The sequence below is a fragment of the Erpetoichthys calabaricus genome, chromosome 12 (genome assembly GCF_900747795.2).
Source record: "Erpetoichthys calabaricus chromosome 12, fErpCal1.3, whole genome shotgun sequence".
Classification (NCBI taxonomy): domain Eukaryota; kingdom Metazoa; phylum Chordata; class Cladistia; order Polypteriformes; family Polypteridae; genus Erpetoichthys; species Erpetoichthys calabaricus.
This window is the reverse complement of record NC_041405.2, coordinates 114,753,303-114,768,512: the sequence shown is the minus strand read 5'-3', so window position 1 is coordinate 114,768,512 and position 15,210 is coordinate 114,753,303. Positions and strand designations below refer to the sequence as shown.

Here is a 15,210-nt window from a genome sequence, read left to right as displayed (position 1 = left end):
ATTTCAGGGTAACTGGAGGGCCAGAATTCAATTGTAGGTGGGACACTAATCCATCTAAGGGAACACTCACAAACATCCTATTTAATTTAACACAGAAATTAGGAGTGTATACTCTAGTACAACAGAATGGATGTTTATGCATTTTAATATTTGCTAATTTAAGTGATTTTTTCAGGCTTACACAGCAGCTTTGTGTTTTATAGTTCAAAATCTTAACCCACTTTGCCTGTAACACAGATTTTACAATGACTTTGCAGGGCTTATAAATATGGCATCACATTCTTAAAATACTTTTTCAATTATCATTATATGAACTTTAAAATCCTGAGTTACCATACTGTCCTTTAAATGTCTTGGTTTTTAAATCTTGTAAATAGCTATAACACAAGTAATTGTTACAGCTACTTGATGAAAAAAGTACTACAGCACATAGAATGTTGCAAACATTCAGACATTAAGTACTTTCTGTGTTATGATAAATCATTTTAGGATACTCAGTGACAAATGGATTATGATGCATTAAAAAGCTCCACCATGATAATGTGAAGAAACGTGAAAATATTTATTTGGTAACACCCTACTTCAAAAATGATGTGATGTCAACAGGAGATGCAGGAAGACTTGTGATATATATATATGCCAAAATCTCTTCAAAAAAGCAGAACACTGCGGCAGCAGATTACATAAAAAACAAGAGTAGATATTCCAAGGTCAATATAAATTTATCTGAGAAAATTGTAAGAAGTTCTATTTAAAACTCTCCATACTGTAAGTCAAAGTCTCAAGCATAAAATAGTACAAGCCTAATTAAATAGGAATGATGTGCAGAATAAGAATATGTTAGTAAATATGTAAAGCTTAGTACTTTATTTTCTGGAATACCACTGTAAATACATATCAAGCCTAGTTTACTATGTATCTTTTCAAATACAAGTGGTTAATATAAAATACACACATTGTTCAAATTCCTCATCATCACTGGAGTGCAGTTCAATCTTAAGCTGATGAAAACCTTTGAAGACATCACTGTCTGGCAAGTCTGCATTGGATTTGGCAGTACTGCAAACCCTTTCACTGTCAGATGGCTTCCATTTTCTGGGTTGATTCTCAATGTCCACTAAATAGTCAGAGCCAAGCAATGCAGGCGGTTTTCCTTTTCCAATGCTCTTTAACAGCTTTATGAAGGAAACAGAAATAAAAACTGTCATAAAATGCTTCTTTTTTAGAAATTATTGATCTGTACTATAGATATTAATTAACAAACCATTCATAAAAATAAAAATACCGCAAACTTAAAACAGCTAAATTGCATTTTGAAGGATCTGCAGCTCACTTCACAAAGCCTAACTCCAGGGGTATGACAAATATTTCCAGTTGTTCACTGTCACATGCCTAATATTTATGCTTTAAAGTACACAGGGCTTTCAATTTAATCAATCAGGATGTCTTTTTACCATTTATTGTAAATAAACACTGCCAGAGTATGGCATTATCTCTTCTTCTCTTATATAATAAAACTATCAACAAAGTATTCACAAATTATAACAAGATTAAAACTCATTGGAATTAACCAGAATGCTGGCTTACCTTTGTTGAACCTCTACAAACTACAGAAACTTTAGTCTTTGGAGTATTTTACTCTAAAATACACATCTAAAATTGAGAGACATTTCTCACCAAAAAAAAAAAAATAAAAACATTTAACACATTATATGATATTTCCTGCTTTACACCTAAAAGTCCTATTGTATGCATCAGCAGAAAGCAAAATTTATACAAAAAGCTAATATTGGCAGCCATTATATACCTTAAACAAATCTAAAGGAACTTTTAAAGTCTTGCCCAAATTCTGGAACCTGATAGAACAACTACTGTATAAAATCATCTGAACAGTTACACTATTTTCATACTAGAAATAACATTTAAAAAAAAAAAAAAGATTAGGCTAAATCAATTTTTACAGGTATAATAAATAATGAACAAAGCATGTTTGCATTACTACAAATGGGCAGCAGTCCATGGCTGAACATCAGTTAGTGTTGTTCTGGATTTACATAGACATTGTCTTCCATCCATTAAAATCAGTGTATATAGCTAGAAAATATTATGAAGCTATTGCACTTAATATGAAGTGAATTCATAATCCGAAAGTAAACTACATTGACAATAGGTAAAAATGCAAGAAATCCGTAGCATTACCAAAAACAACATTAAATAAACATTCTAAAAACACTTACCTCCGTCTCTGTTTTGTCCAAATCTCCACGATGTGTCCAGCCCAGCTGTTCTGCAATTCTACTAAATTGACTTCTTGTAGTGTCATCCATGAGTCTAAAATATGTAAAAAGTAGGAGCTATTTGTAAAAGTAATCACTTTTTTTTACTTTTAACTACTAAAAACTAACTAAAATAATCTTGAAACTTAATTGATCAAAGCATAAACATCTCAAATTCAACTGCTCACATCACTGAATGAGACTGTTCCAGATGTTGGTATGCAAAATGCTTAATAATCTTTTTTCTCTATTGCCTTCACAGCTGTTTGCTCCTTTTAACTGTTCATGTATACAGGGTTTGCTTCCTTCATATTGAAAACCTTTAAAATTCTTCCTAAATGTACCCAGAGATACCCTAAACATTTCTGCTATATCTAGTCAAAGTACTGGCACTAAATGAGAAAGTTTAAAATAATTCTTAATAATTCGTTCTTGGCGTGAAACTGTGGAAAAGATTCCTAAAGGTGCCATGTACAAAAATGAAACGCGCGTGTCAACTTCTAGGAGTGCATCTTGCCTTGATGCAAGAAGGTATTTTTTTGCAAATGACAGGCATGCCGAAAACTGATAAATACAAGGTATCTTTCTTGTTGACGGTTTCTTTTTTGCTAGTTTCGAAGAATATTCGAAAGAATTGCATAAGTTGAGTACTTAAAAAAACAACTGCATACGCCACTCCAAATGCATTTATAAAAATGGTGTGCTGCATCAAGAAGCGAACCACACTCTTCATTAACATGAAATGTAGAGATCCACGCTAAGGAAAGGGAAGCCCGAGTGTTGGCTGTAGGATGACGTACTATCGAAGGGCACGTTCACTTGGTTCTAATCAAAGCGCCTCCGGGCAACTGAGATTTGATTTAACCTAGTAAAGATCGCCGATTTTTTTTCATTCTGGAATATCGTTTTAGAACTCTAAAGAATAAATTCCTAGCTGACTATTGTGCTACAGAGTACTGCGGTAGATCGCAAAAAAAGTAGTGGGGACACGAGCTGTACAGTAGCAACATTCGTATCCACAACTGGCAAAATATGTTTACTTATTTGAAAAAAGGTCTTCTAGGTATAATAGTTTTAAAAGACGACTGAACAACTGCTACTTACAGACCAAACACCAACCTCAATAATCGCTGCTGAGCGTCTAAATTTGACGAGACTATCAACAAATTTCAAATCGGCCGCCTCTTGGGGTGCTTCCTGTTGCCGCCTCCTCTGCTTCCCGGCCGACACTCTGGTGACCTCACGTTTCAAAGGCGCCTAATATCACTACTGCGCATGCGGGGCGCAGATCGGGTAGCTACAGGCACTGTTGCTGTACGAGTCTCCAATTGTGATTATGTCCGCCTCCAAACTGTTTAATCTAGCCGGGCTGCCGCGCATAATGACTGATGTGCACATTTTACGTTCACAGGCCAGCGCATTAAGTTCCCTTTCACCTTCAAAAATAATAATACAATTTATTTATATAGCACCTTTCGCATATAGTTTCAGTTTTAATGAGAATAGCGCCACATGTCTAATACGATACAAATTTATTGGGTCTCTGGCTGCTGGACCTAAATCCAAGTAATGGAACAACCCTCAGTTAAATTAACACATCAATACCATTTATTGATAAACGCAAGGATCAGGAAAGCGTGGATGAAAGGCAAAGATCAAACTAACATTTAACTCAAAACTTGCAGTGTGTTTTCTGTTTTTCTGGTTATCCTTCTCTGAAGAAGGGGCCTGAGTTGCCTCGAAAACCTACATATTGTAATCTTTTTAGTTAGCCAATAAAAGGTGTCATTTTGCTTGGCTTTTCTCCACATTCATTATGGCTAACACGGTACAACACCCTAGTACTATGGTTATCCTTCACAAACAGAGATATTTCATTTTTAGACTGCTTTACAAACATATTCCTTGGCTCCTTTTTTTAATAACTAAAATACATTGCTACACGTTTTTGATGCATCATCGTTTGGAATGACAAATGTGACACATATCTCATTTATATGCCATTGGGCATGAGATTCATAAATGCAGTGATAATGTGTGTGATGCACCAACTGTTGGAATGACAAATGCAATAACTATTACTAGTAATGCACCATCTTGACAAAGACATAGCAAACACAAGAACTCAGACACACAAATGCTTGTCCTTTTATTAAGGTGGATTGGTAGCAGGAATTGGTTCATAATTAAAAAACTAAAACAAAAAAAGTCTGAATTGTCATATGCCTCCCCAGTTTGGGGCATTCATAAGAAATGTAATGATTTCCTTCATGAGGTTAAAATACATAATAAACAACAATAGTTGTGTCAGATGTTTGAAATATTAAAAAGTGTGCTTCAATTTAAATTTTTAAAGTCTAAATATTCTCGATTGTAATAGAAATTTGTCATTTTTCACCCCCACCCTTTCATCCCTACTGAAGGATCAAAATTCAAACATTACATCATATTTGTAATGACTGACCTTGGAATAGTTTAAAAGAATACCCCAATATTTATGTTTGAAATTTGTCAATCTGATCCTTCTGGGAGTAGTAAAGAATCAAATTTCAAACCTATTATTAGATTTGTGATCTGCAGCCTCAAACTTGCATAAAGCACTTGTTGTTCCTATATTACAGACCCCCACTTCATTTGAAGTTTTGTGAAAACGAGTAACTTTGACCCCAGGTATAACATTTAGGGGTGAACCCCTGGGGTGGGTTGATGCGACATTCACAGCTTCAAGTCCTCCTGATCATTTTTGCTGAGGACACCTATTGGTTTGCTGTTTATTATAAGGGTGTAATTTCCAGCAAAAAATATGGTCCAGAAATGGCCTAAAAATGAGGGCTTTTCAGGTCTAGAGGACCAAAAACAGACGAGAATCCTCAAAAGATGAACATCTTGCACAATTAGATATCAAGATGAGTAGAACCGTATACCATATGTGGGAGTTCTTTCTCTGGTTTGGCTTGCCCACTTTACCACTCCTCAATAGTGAGTGACCTTTAAATAAGCATGGCATTGGGGCTACATATTCTCAAATATCTCAATTGTGCCACCAGTCAGCTTACCAGACTCGCAGTGGCTCTCCTTGCCAGTCCCTCTCATACCTCGTAAACATGACATAGGCTGCCTGTCTTTTACATTTCTGCAGAGTACTGCAGTGTCATTACTTCTTTCTCTTTTTCAAGTTTTTACCACAAGATTATCTTTCCAAGACCCACCCTATAATAACTGTTTTTCCTGGAAACACTTCATTTACTGTTTAGATAACCCGTAGCATTTTTAAAACGCTAAAAAAGAAAACAAAGCAAAAAGACACACCACCCATCAATTACAATTTTTCATAAAATAAAACCTGACTACATACTTTTTTATGCAAATTCCTGTCTATTATTATTAATTGATCACATCAATATTAAGTGCACTTAGATACACAACTGATATCTAAGAAGAAGGAGAAGAAGAGGGGGGAGACATGTCTAGAGGCAGGAGGAGAGGAGGAAGGTAAAGAGAGTGGAACTGAGGGTAGGAACTTTGAATGTTAGCAGTATGACTGGTAAGGGGAGAGAGCAGATATGATGGAGAGAAGGAAGGTTGATATATTGTGTGTGCAAGAGACTAAATGGAAGTGGAGTAAGACCAGGTGGATCGGAGGTGAATTCAAATTGTTTTATCATGGTGTGGATAGGAGGAGAAATGGATTAGGGGTTATTCTGAAGGAACAGTATGCCAAGAGTGTTTTGGAGGTGGAAAGAGTGTCAGACAGAGTAATGATTATGAAGCTGGAAATTGTAGGTGTGATGATGAATGTTGTTAGTGCATATGCCCCACAAGTTGGGTGTGCAATGGATGAGAAAGAAGATTTTTGGAGTGAGTTGGAAATTTTCGTACCTGGTGACAGTAAACACCATTCCTGCAGTCTCGAACCCAGCAGCTCGGCTTTTGCTTTTGACAGACCCAAATCTCTGACCAAATCGTTCAATTCGGACTATGTTATCAGATGTGGATCGCCTGATGAGCTCGGTTCAAAATCTGGGTCAATGTCACTGTCAGTACCTTGCATTGCAGTTTCTTCATCTGGTTTGTCTAAGGTTCAACCCTCTGGTGGTTTTGGAATTGGAAGACTGTCGTCATGTGGCACAGATTAGGATATTCAATTGACTTCTTGTTTTTGGCAGAGAAACCAGACGCATTAGTCAAACAGAAGCAACAGTCCGTCACATGGTCTTTCTGTTCTTGCCATATCATCGGAACAGCAAACTGCATCGTCTTTCAAGTGCCTCTGAGCCAGGCTCTCAGACTGACAGCACATGTCGCACAACAAATGTGAGGCACCCATTCCTTCTCTTGATCACCAGTTTTGCAGCCAAAATACAGATGATGAGCTTTCTTCACAAGAGCAGTCATCCAATGTCTCTGAGGAGCAAGTGTATATTCACCACAGATATAGCAGAATGTGTTGCAGCTGTTACGACATTGACGAGACATATTGCCCAACACCAAAACGTCTATAGCATCAAGCTTACTTACTGTTATATTGCTACAGATACTATACTTTACTATACTGATACTATACATTCACACTGACAATCTATATTAACCAAATGAGCAGGATCAGTGTATGCAAGCCACCTTTATAGCAAGCTGAGACAGCATCAAGCTCATTCAGACCTGCCCAGGATGTCAGCTTCCACAGACCAGCTTCCAACCTGACCTGATTCCATTACTGGACATGCCCAGACTGCACAAACTGTTGTTGATAAGTCACTTACGGAAGCGAAAATGTTTGGATACAAATATAAGAAAAAATCATGACAAAACTGAAGATTTCTCTGAAACGGTACGTGATGGGTAAATTTTGATGTGATATTCGTGATCAGCACCCATCTATAAGAAACACCACACAGTGTTCAAGATGAAAAAACTTTGTTGTACAGTGTTAGTCTATACTGTTCTATTACTCCCTCTTGTGGTAATTTAAGAGATTTCACCTATTCATTCAACTTCTGACTACATTTCAGCCAGTTCAAGGTCACAAGATGCCATGGCCTATGCAAGGCAGGATCTTCTGAAACCCTGTGGATAGATGGTCTATGTTTGTTAATTAAAAACTTACTTGGGTCACTTTTACAAAGCCAATAATGAGTAAATAAATAATAATTACACTTTCAGTATTGTTGTTGACAGCTGTTACTGCTAATACCACTGCTACAGTTTCTGGTGCATTTTTCACTGTATCCATGTAATGGAACAACCATCAGGTAAGGTATCTTATTAATGCAGTTTATTGACAAACACAAGGATTACAGAAACCAAATAAATAGGAAAGCCTGCATGAAAGGCAAAGGACAAAACAAATGTGTAGCACAAAACTTGCAGTTTGGTTTCTGGTTTTCCAGTTTTCCTTCAGAAACTGTGCAGTTTCATTTCTAGATTACTTTACAAACATCTTCATTGGCTCCTTCTAAGTTCTAGCGATCAGCTTCTTTCTTTAGATTTATCTGCATCTGAAACTCAAGGGGTTTACAAAGATATCATTAACCCAACTGGTTACATGCTACACCATGACACAGAAACATGTATAATTTCTATTTGGTCACAGTTGCATTTATCACATAAACAATAAATAGTATTTTTTTCCAAATGCACACTCATGCAGCTCTTCACTGTCTTCAACTGCTTAATTTAAATTTCTCCAGAGTATAAATATAAAAAAAATGATCTTAGGGATAGATGAGAAAGGGACCCCTCGATTAAAATTTCAGAAAGGAAATAAAATCCATAAGTACACTCTCGTGCAATACTGTATGTGTCAAGTGTGCTGTAATTTAACTAACATTTTTTCAATAGCTAGATATATCTCTTCTAAAATTGTCTAAGATGTACTCATCAAGCACCTGAATTATATTCTCTCGATCAGAATCAATTCAGAATGTTTTCAGAACGTGATCCAAATTCAATAATGTAATCCTAATGTAAACAATCCAAGCCTGTGCTCAAACTTTTATTATTTTGTTTGCCATTTTATCCTATCCGAAGAACCATTTTAGACAAACTCTCACTAGTTCTACTTGGGTGGGGTTTGAATGCTGACTTTCATGGATTATGTTCCGTTATAATGTTTTGTTTCCAAATAAAAGGGTCAAGAGTTATAAAAAAATCTTTTGATTTTTCAGATCATAATCTAATGAAAAAGTGTTCCTCAATTTTACCATTGACAATTTTTAAATTTGACTATAGATTTAAAGAATAGTGTGACCACTAGGGAGCATTGCAGGACACCAAACCCCAGACACATCTGCACAGGAACAAGTCCCAGTATAATTAACAGGTTTCTTTGCACCAGTACTTACAGAAAGGCTCCACAAATAAAATAAACACAAACTTTCTTTCTTTCTTTCTCCTCCACGCCTCCCAGGTGGCCTTGTCCATCCTCCACACCTGACTCCAACTCACCTAGATGAGGCTGAGTAGCTTCTTTTGTCTTGGACCAGACAGTAGTCTGATGGAAGCACTTCCAGGTCAAATCCATAAAGTAGGGAACATAACTCCCTGCAGCACTCACTGGTAGCACCCACAGATCTCATCAGGGCTGCCCCACTTGAAAACAGTTCCCAGCATTACCTGTGGTTTTCAAAACAAGTACCGATGCCCAGGGATGCTGCCAACTAGCAGGTTGCAGGGGCATTTTTTCCTGGAAATGGAGCCTCCCCTGATTACTCCATTATATTGGTCACCCAACCTGTTAAGGGAATGAAGCCAATCCTGGGACTCTCGGGATTTCCCTCTTGCATTACTGGGTCAAGTTTAAAGATTTGACTGTTCTTTTTCACAGGAGCATTTTTCTTTAACACCTTTAATTCTTCTGGAAATTCTTGTAGTTGACTGAGGCGGATAAGTTCTGCTTTGGCTTCAGCCAAGTCTTCTGAAGAAATCGGGTTTGTTTTTAAAATATTTTGTACTTCTTCATGTGCTCTGTGATAAATGTTTTATGTTCTTCTGGGTTACTTTCAGATTTAGTGACTTCAAGTTGAAATGTCTTTCTTTCATTTTTTTAAATGCAGCATTATGCCTTTAAACACTAAACATTCAAATGTAGCCATTTTGAAAAGCAAGTGATGAGTTTAAATACAAGTTCAGTAATCTCTTCTACACTTGTCATGTTAACTGCACAAATTCTAATTTCTGAATCACCTTCAGAAAATGAATTATTCATTTGATCTGTGTTCTAGCTTCAGTAAGAAACTTGGGCCCTGTGACCATGTTGTGCTTTTGAGAAAGCTATTTTTTTTATTTTTTATTGAATTTATTAAAAGCATATAACATTCCATACAATCAAGTCAAACTTAACAAAACTAAAATCAAATCAACCCCCACCCATGAGAAGTAGAGGAAGGCCAACAACCAGAGCAAAACGGAAAGGTTGGCAATCGGAAGGTTGCCGATTCGAATCCCATAAATGCCAATAGGGACTCTGCTCTGTTGGGCCCTTCAGCAAGGCCCTTAACCTGCAATTGCTGAGCGCTTTGAGTAGTGAGAAAAGCGCTATATAAATGCAAAGAATTATTATTATTAGAATTATTATTATTATTATTAAGAGTGGTAAAGAGAGAAAGGAGTCTTTTCCCCCAATATAAATGCTTATTCTAAAATATTATTGATTAGGTCCTGCCAGGTTTTAAAAAAGTTTTGAACAGATCCTTTAAGTGAGAATTTGATTTTTTCCAGTTTCAAATAGCATATAACATCAGTTACTCACTGACTTAAAAGAGGTGGGCTAGGATTCTTCCATTTGAGCAAGACAAGTCTATGTGCCAATAGTGAAGTAAAGGCAATCTTAAAAGCAGTATTAAATTTTGTTTGTCTTACTCCACTTTAAGCCCATCTGGGAGTACACCAAATACAGCTCTTAATGGTGATTGTGACACCAAGGCTGTCTGATGGGCATTTCAAAAATTTTGTCCAGAATGATGTTAATTTGGTGCAGGCCCAATACATTGTTGCCCAGTGAAGCTGGGGCTCGATTGCAGCGTTCGCAGGTTGGATCTTGCCCTGGAAACATTTTGGACAGATGTGCTCGATAGATGATTTTAAGTTGAATAATTAAATGTTTTGCACATATGGAGCTAGAATGAAATCTGTGCATGGCTGCCTTCCACTTTGTTTCTGAAATGTTGACTAAGAGATGCTTTTCCCACTGTACTTTAGGATCTTTAACTCTAAAAAGACTGATCAATATCTCTTCTGGAACAGAAATAGGTGGGAGGTGATAAAACTGGGCAGACTTCATTTAGCAACGTTTCTAACTTTGGAGATAGTAGAAAAATTGTGTTGATGGGGGATGATATCTGAAGTATAATTGTTCACAGGATGCAAAGACATTATTTATATACAGATCTCTAAATGATTTAATCTCATTCGTTTTCCAAACATTAAAAACTGTGTAAGTTCGAAAGAGTGGAAAAAGGTGGTTATCATGTAGACGTGACACAAATAAAATATTCTCTAACTTAAAAGTCCTTCCTACATTGGTTTCATATTCTGAGTGAATGAAGGACAATTCAGTTGTTAGTACTGATAGCTTGTATTTACTGGTGTACAAAGCAAGGAATATAAAGAAGTGCTGCAGGATTTAATTTCTATTGCAGACCAAGCAAGTGTGTGTTCATCTGTTTATGTCAATACCCAGGTATTTATATCTTGTATGTTTGCTGCCCAGTAATAAAATTGAAAATTAGGTAGAGCCATGCCACCTTCTGATTTAGGTCACCTTTTGAATGCGTGGATTTTTTGAATTTCAAATAAATGAGGTTATGATTGAATCAAATCTAAGATTTGCTAATGAATGTTTTGAAATGGGAGCAGAAGCTTAGGGAGGATATTCATCTTCACAATGTTAATTCTTCCTGGAGGTTCTATAGACCATCTATGCATGTCTTGTTTAAGTTTATCCAAGGAAACAGCAAAATTGTGTTAAAAAAGAGCTTTATATTTACTTTATGTTTACCCCTAGGTATTTAAACTGATCCGCAATGATAAAAGGGAAGGTGTCCAATCTAATGTTGTTTGCTAGAGAATTAACTGCAAAGAGCACACTTTTGTTCAAATTAATTTTAAGTCCTGATATCTTTTGCAATTCTTAGGGTTGTAGGCACAGAATTTTGTCCTTCTCTGAAAATCCCCTTTACCTCTGATGCATTTCAAAGTAAGCAGCCAATGGTGATTGCAAATAGCACTGGTGACAAGGGTCATCCTTATCTAGTACTGCGTTCTAGTTTGAAGTAGTTTGAAATAATGTTGTTAATACAAACTGGACTGGACTGGTATACAGTAGATTGATCCATGCACATATGGTTGGGCCAAACCCAAATTTATGAAAAATGGTGAACAGGTATTCCCATTCAACCATATCAAATGCTTTTTTTGCATCCAAAGATAATATGATCTCTAGAGTGTTAGACTTCATGGGTGAAGATATTTCATTAAATAGGCATTGAAGATTGGAAGCCAAATGTCTACCTTTAATAAATCTGGTTTGGTCTTGGAATATTACTGAAGGAAACACTTTTTCAATCCTTCTATATAAGGCTTTGGAGAGTATCTTAACATCATCATTCAGAACTGAGATTGGTCTGTACAATGCACATTGTAATAAGTCCTTATTTTTCTTAGGAAAAATGGTAATTAATGCTTGGCGAAAAGGTTGAGGTAGAATTTTTTTGTCTCTGGCTTCATTTTATAAATGTTGCTAATAAGAGTGGAGCTAACTTAACTGAATTTTTTTTTTATAAAATTCAGCAGGGTACTCATCAGGACCTGCTGCTTTCCCACTCTGAAGTGAGTTTATAACATCTAGTAATTCTGATAATGTCAGAGGTTTATCCAATTCCTCTGCATTTAAGAGTATCTAGCTGTGGTATCCATAATGTATCAAACAGCACATTAGATTGTGTGTTGTGTTCTTTAAACTGAGTAGAATATAAGGACTTAAAGTAGTCTCTAAATGTGTGAATTATATTTTCATGGCCAATGATTCTATCTCCGTCTGTGTTTGTGATTACTGATATTGCATTGTGAACTTCCTGCTTATGGATTTGTTGCGCTAAGATCTTGTTAGCCTTCTCTCCATGTTCATGGTAATGATGTTGCGATTTAAAAAAATGAGTTGTTCTGTTTCTTTTGTTGCCATGAGGTTGAGTTCTGATTGCAAAGCCTGTCTTTTTTTAAAAAGTGTCTCATTTGGAGACCTGGCATGTTCTTGATCTATTCTGGTAATTTCACTGATTAACTCTGGTGCCTTCTTGGTATCCGATTCCGAGAATGCTTTCTATTCTTAACCCTCCCAGTGCTTGATCTTTGGGATTCAAGGCAGATGTGACATATTTCCATTGTGAATGCTGTGAACAATCTCTGATCACTTGGATTCTGTTGGAAACAAAGGTCTTGAATCGTGTGTTTCCATTCGAAATGTACTTTAGCACTGAGGTGCCATCAGTCCAAAATGTATATTCCTGCAGGAGTATTTGCAGTTCACCCTTTAGCATCTTGTCTATTTTAACTGCTACAATGGCTGCTGTTAGCTCTAGTGTTGGAATTGTGACACGCTTCAATGTTTCCACTCTTGATTTTCCCATGAGGAATAAACAGTGTTTTTCACCTCTTTCGTTGGACAAGAGAAGATACATAACAGTGTCATGTCCATGTTCACTGGCATCTGCAAAATGATGCATTTGGGCTGACTTTGTGGTTCTAAACCATGCAGGTGTGACGCGCCTCTTCACATTATAGTTCATCAGTAACTGTAAGTCATCCATCCGTTTTTTTCTATTTCTAAATGTGATTGAGTTCCACTTCGTCATCCCACCCCCATTTCTCTTTGCATAAATCTCTTAAGATAAGCTTTGCTGGCAGTATGGTGGGTGCTAGAAAGCCAAAGGAGTCATAAACTGAGCTAACAACAGATAGGATACCACGCCTTGTAGCAAGCTTGTTTTGTAACTTACCTGAAATTTGAAACTGTCTGTTTTTGTGCACCACCGGACGCTCAGCACACGTTCTGTTGGAAGGAGACTGTGGCTCAAGTCAAAATCCTTTTGTTCAAGAGCTCTGTCTTCTTCGGGAATACACACTAAAACTGCTCTGCTGTTACTCATCCACTTGGTCAGGTGAAATCCCCCTCTGAAACACAGAGCTTGGAGATCTTTCACCAATTTTATGGCTTGTTCTTCTATTGCCACTGACTTTAAGCAGTCATCTATGTAGAAATTATGGATACACAATGTTAACAATTTCCTCAGGAATGGTATATCTGGCATCTTCATCATTCCTACACAAAGCATAAGAAGTGCAACTGGGTGAAGAAGTAGCACCAAAAAGATATATTGTCATTTTAAATTCTTCCAAGTCTTTATTTAATTTACCTTCAAACTACCACAAAAAGCATAAAAGATCAGTGTCTTGAACTGGAACATTAACTTGGTAGAACATTGATTTAATGCCTGTCATTAATGCCACTGGCTTCTTTCTAGCTCTTGCAAAGACAAAAATGAGTGCGTTATTTGGGTCGGGACCTTTTAGTAGATATTCATTAAGTGAAATCTCTTGATAGGTGGCTGTACAATCAAAGATCACTAAAATCTTATTTATCTTTGATTGATACACACCATTATGTGGAATGTAACATACTCTGCCTTCATTGCAATTTACGCCTTCTTTGGGTACCTTGACAGCGTAACCCTTCTCTATAATGTCTCTAATGAAAGCTTTGTAGTCTTTTTTCTCTGTGTAAGTGCCACTTTATGGAGCAGCACCATGAACTGAAGGAGAAAAAAATCTATTAAATCATTAAATCTTATAGCTTCTCCTTCCCTTTTTTGGTAATACAAGCTGTTAATCTCCACTCACGCCTCAGATCATAAGGAAGGTTGGAAAAGACAATATGCAGGTTTTCACCAATATCGAATTTGCTCCTGTATCCTCATGCAGTAGGCATGACGTCCATACAGCAACTGAGAAAAACAGCCAAATCTACCAATGGTCCTCCATCTTCTGCTGATTTGATTTGAGGGCAGTTCATAACCTTTTTAATGTATGCTCTATATATTTGCCCACCATCTCCATAGTAAGGTTTAAGCAGTTCTCATGCCTTTTGATAACCCACTTCTGGCCTAAGTTCAAGGCAGGCTTGAACGAGTTCTTATGGATAGCCTCCAGTATACTGCTCTAGGAAATGTAATTTATCTCAACCTCATTCAAATGCATTGCTCACGGCATAATCAAATGCTCTAATAAATGATGTTAGTGGGGCTCCATTAAATATTGGTTTATCTGTACGTGGCGCTGGAGGTTTATCTTGCTTGTCCCTTAACTGGGCTAACATTCTAATAACTTTGGTGATTGCCTTATGACTTTCAGTTTGTTCCTGTATGAGCACATCTAATAGATCATGTCTGGAACTCTGAGTGTTGGCCTCTGCACTAGTGGTAGGTTGCTCCTGCCTTTCCACTTTAAACTCGAGCTCTTGAAGCCTTTGAAAAAAGTCTATCGAGTTCTGACTGTTCAAATGTGACTGTCGATGAAGATGCTGGTGCCACAGCACTTAACTGGGATGACAAGCTGCATTTTATTGTCGAGAACACACTTCATCCGGGAGGCTTGCAGTTGCAACTCTCTGAAGTGATTAACAAGCTGTTCATTAGGTCGACTTTTTAAAAACCCATTCGTATCATTAAGCCATGCTACTGTAGCAAGACTAAATTCATTCCAAATCACAGTTGCTTGCAAACACTTGTTTCTATTTTGTAGCTGCTTTTTCTTTATTTAGCAAGGATAATATCCTTCCATTCAGATCTCCAACCTGACTATGTGTATTGTGAAATCTTTCAAACAGCTGTGCTATCTTGGCGAAATTGGCTTTCGATTTTAGTTATAAGATCGGAAAGCTGAT

The 15,210-nt window shown here is 36.9% G+C and overlaps 1 protein-coding gene across 3 annotated transcripts in view; it reads right to left on the bottom strand.

Annotated features, from left to right (window-relative positions):
• Window positions 1-15,210, bottom strand: part of gcna (germ cell nuclear acidic peptidase) — an 816,449-nt gene that overhangs the window by 15,320 nt on the left and 785,919 nt on the right. The window contains exons 1-3 of one of the 3 annotated variants that reach the window (XM_028816034.2): window positions 3,381-3,582; window positions 2,238-2,331; window positions 956-1,175 (exon numbers count right to left, since the gene is read on the bottom strand). In XM_028816034.2, the coding sequence (XP_028671867.1) occupies window positions 956-1,175; window positions 2,238-2,327 (310 nt within the window). In that variant the 5' untranslated portion in view covers window positions 2,328-2,331; window positions 3,381-3,582. Of the gene's footprint in view, window positions 1-955; window positions 1,176-2,237; window positions 2,332-3,380; window positions 3,583-15,210 lie in introns of those variants that run through there. The other 2 variants (XM_028816035.2, XM_051934817.1) reach the window with 2 other exon arrangements.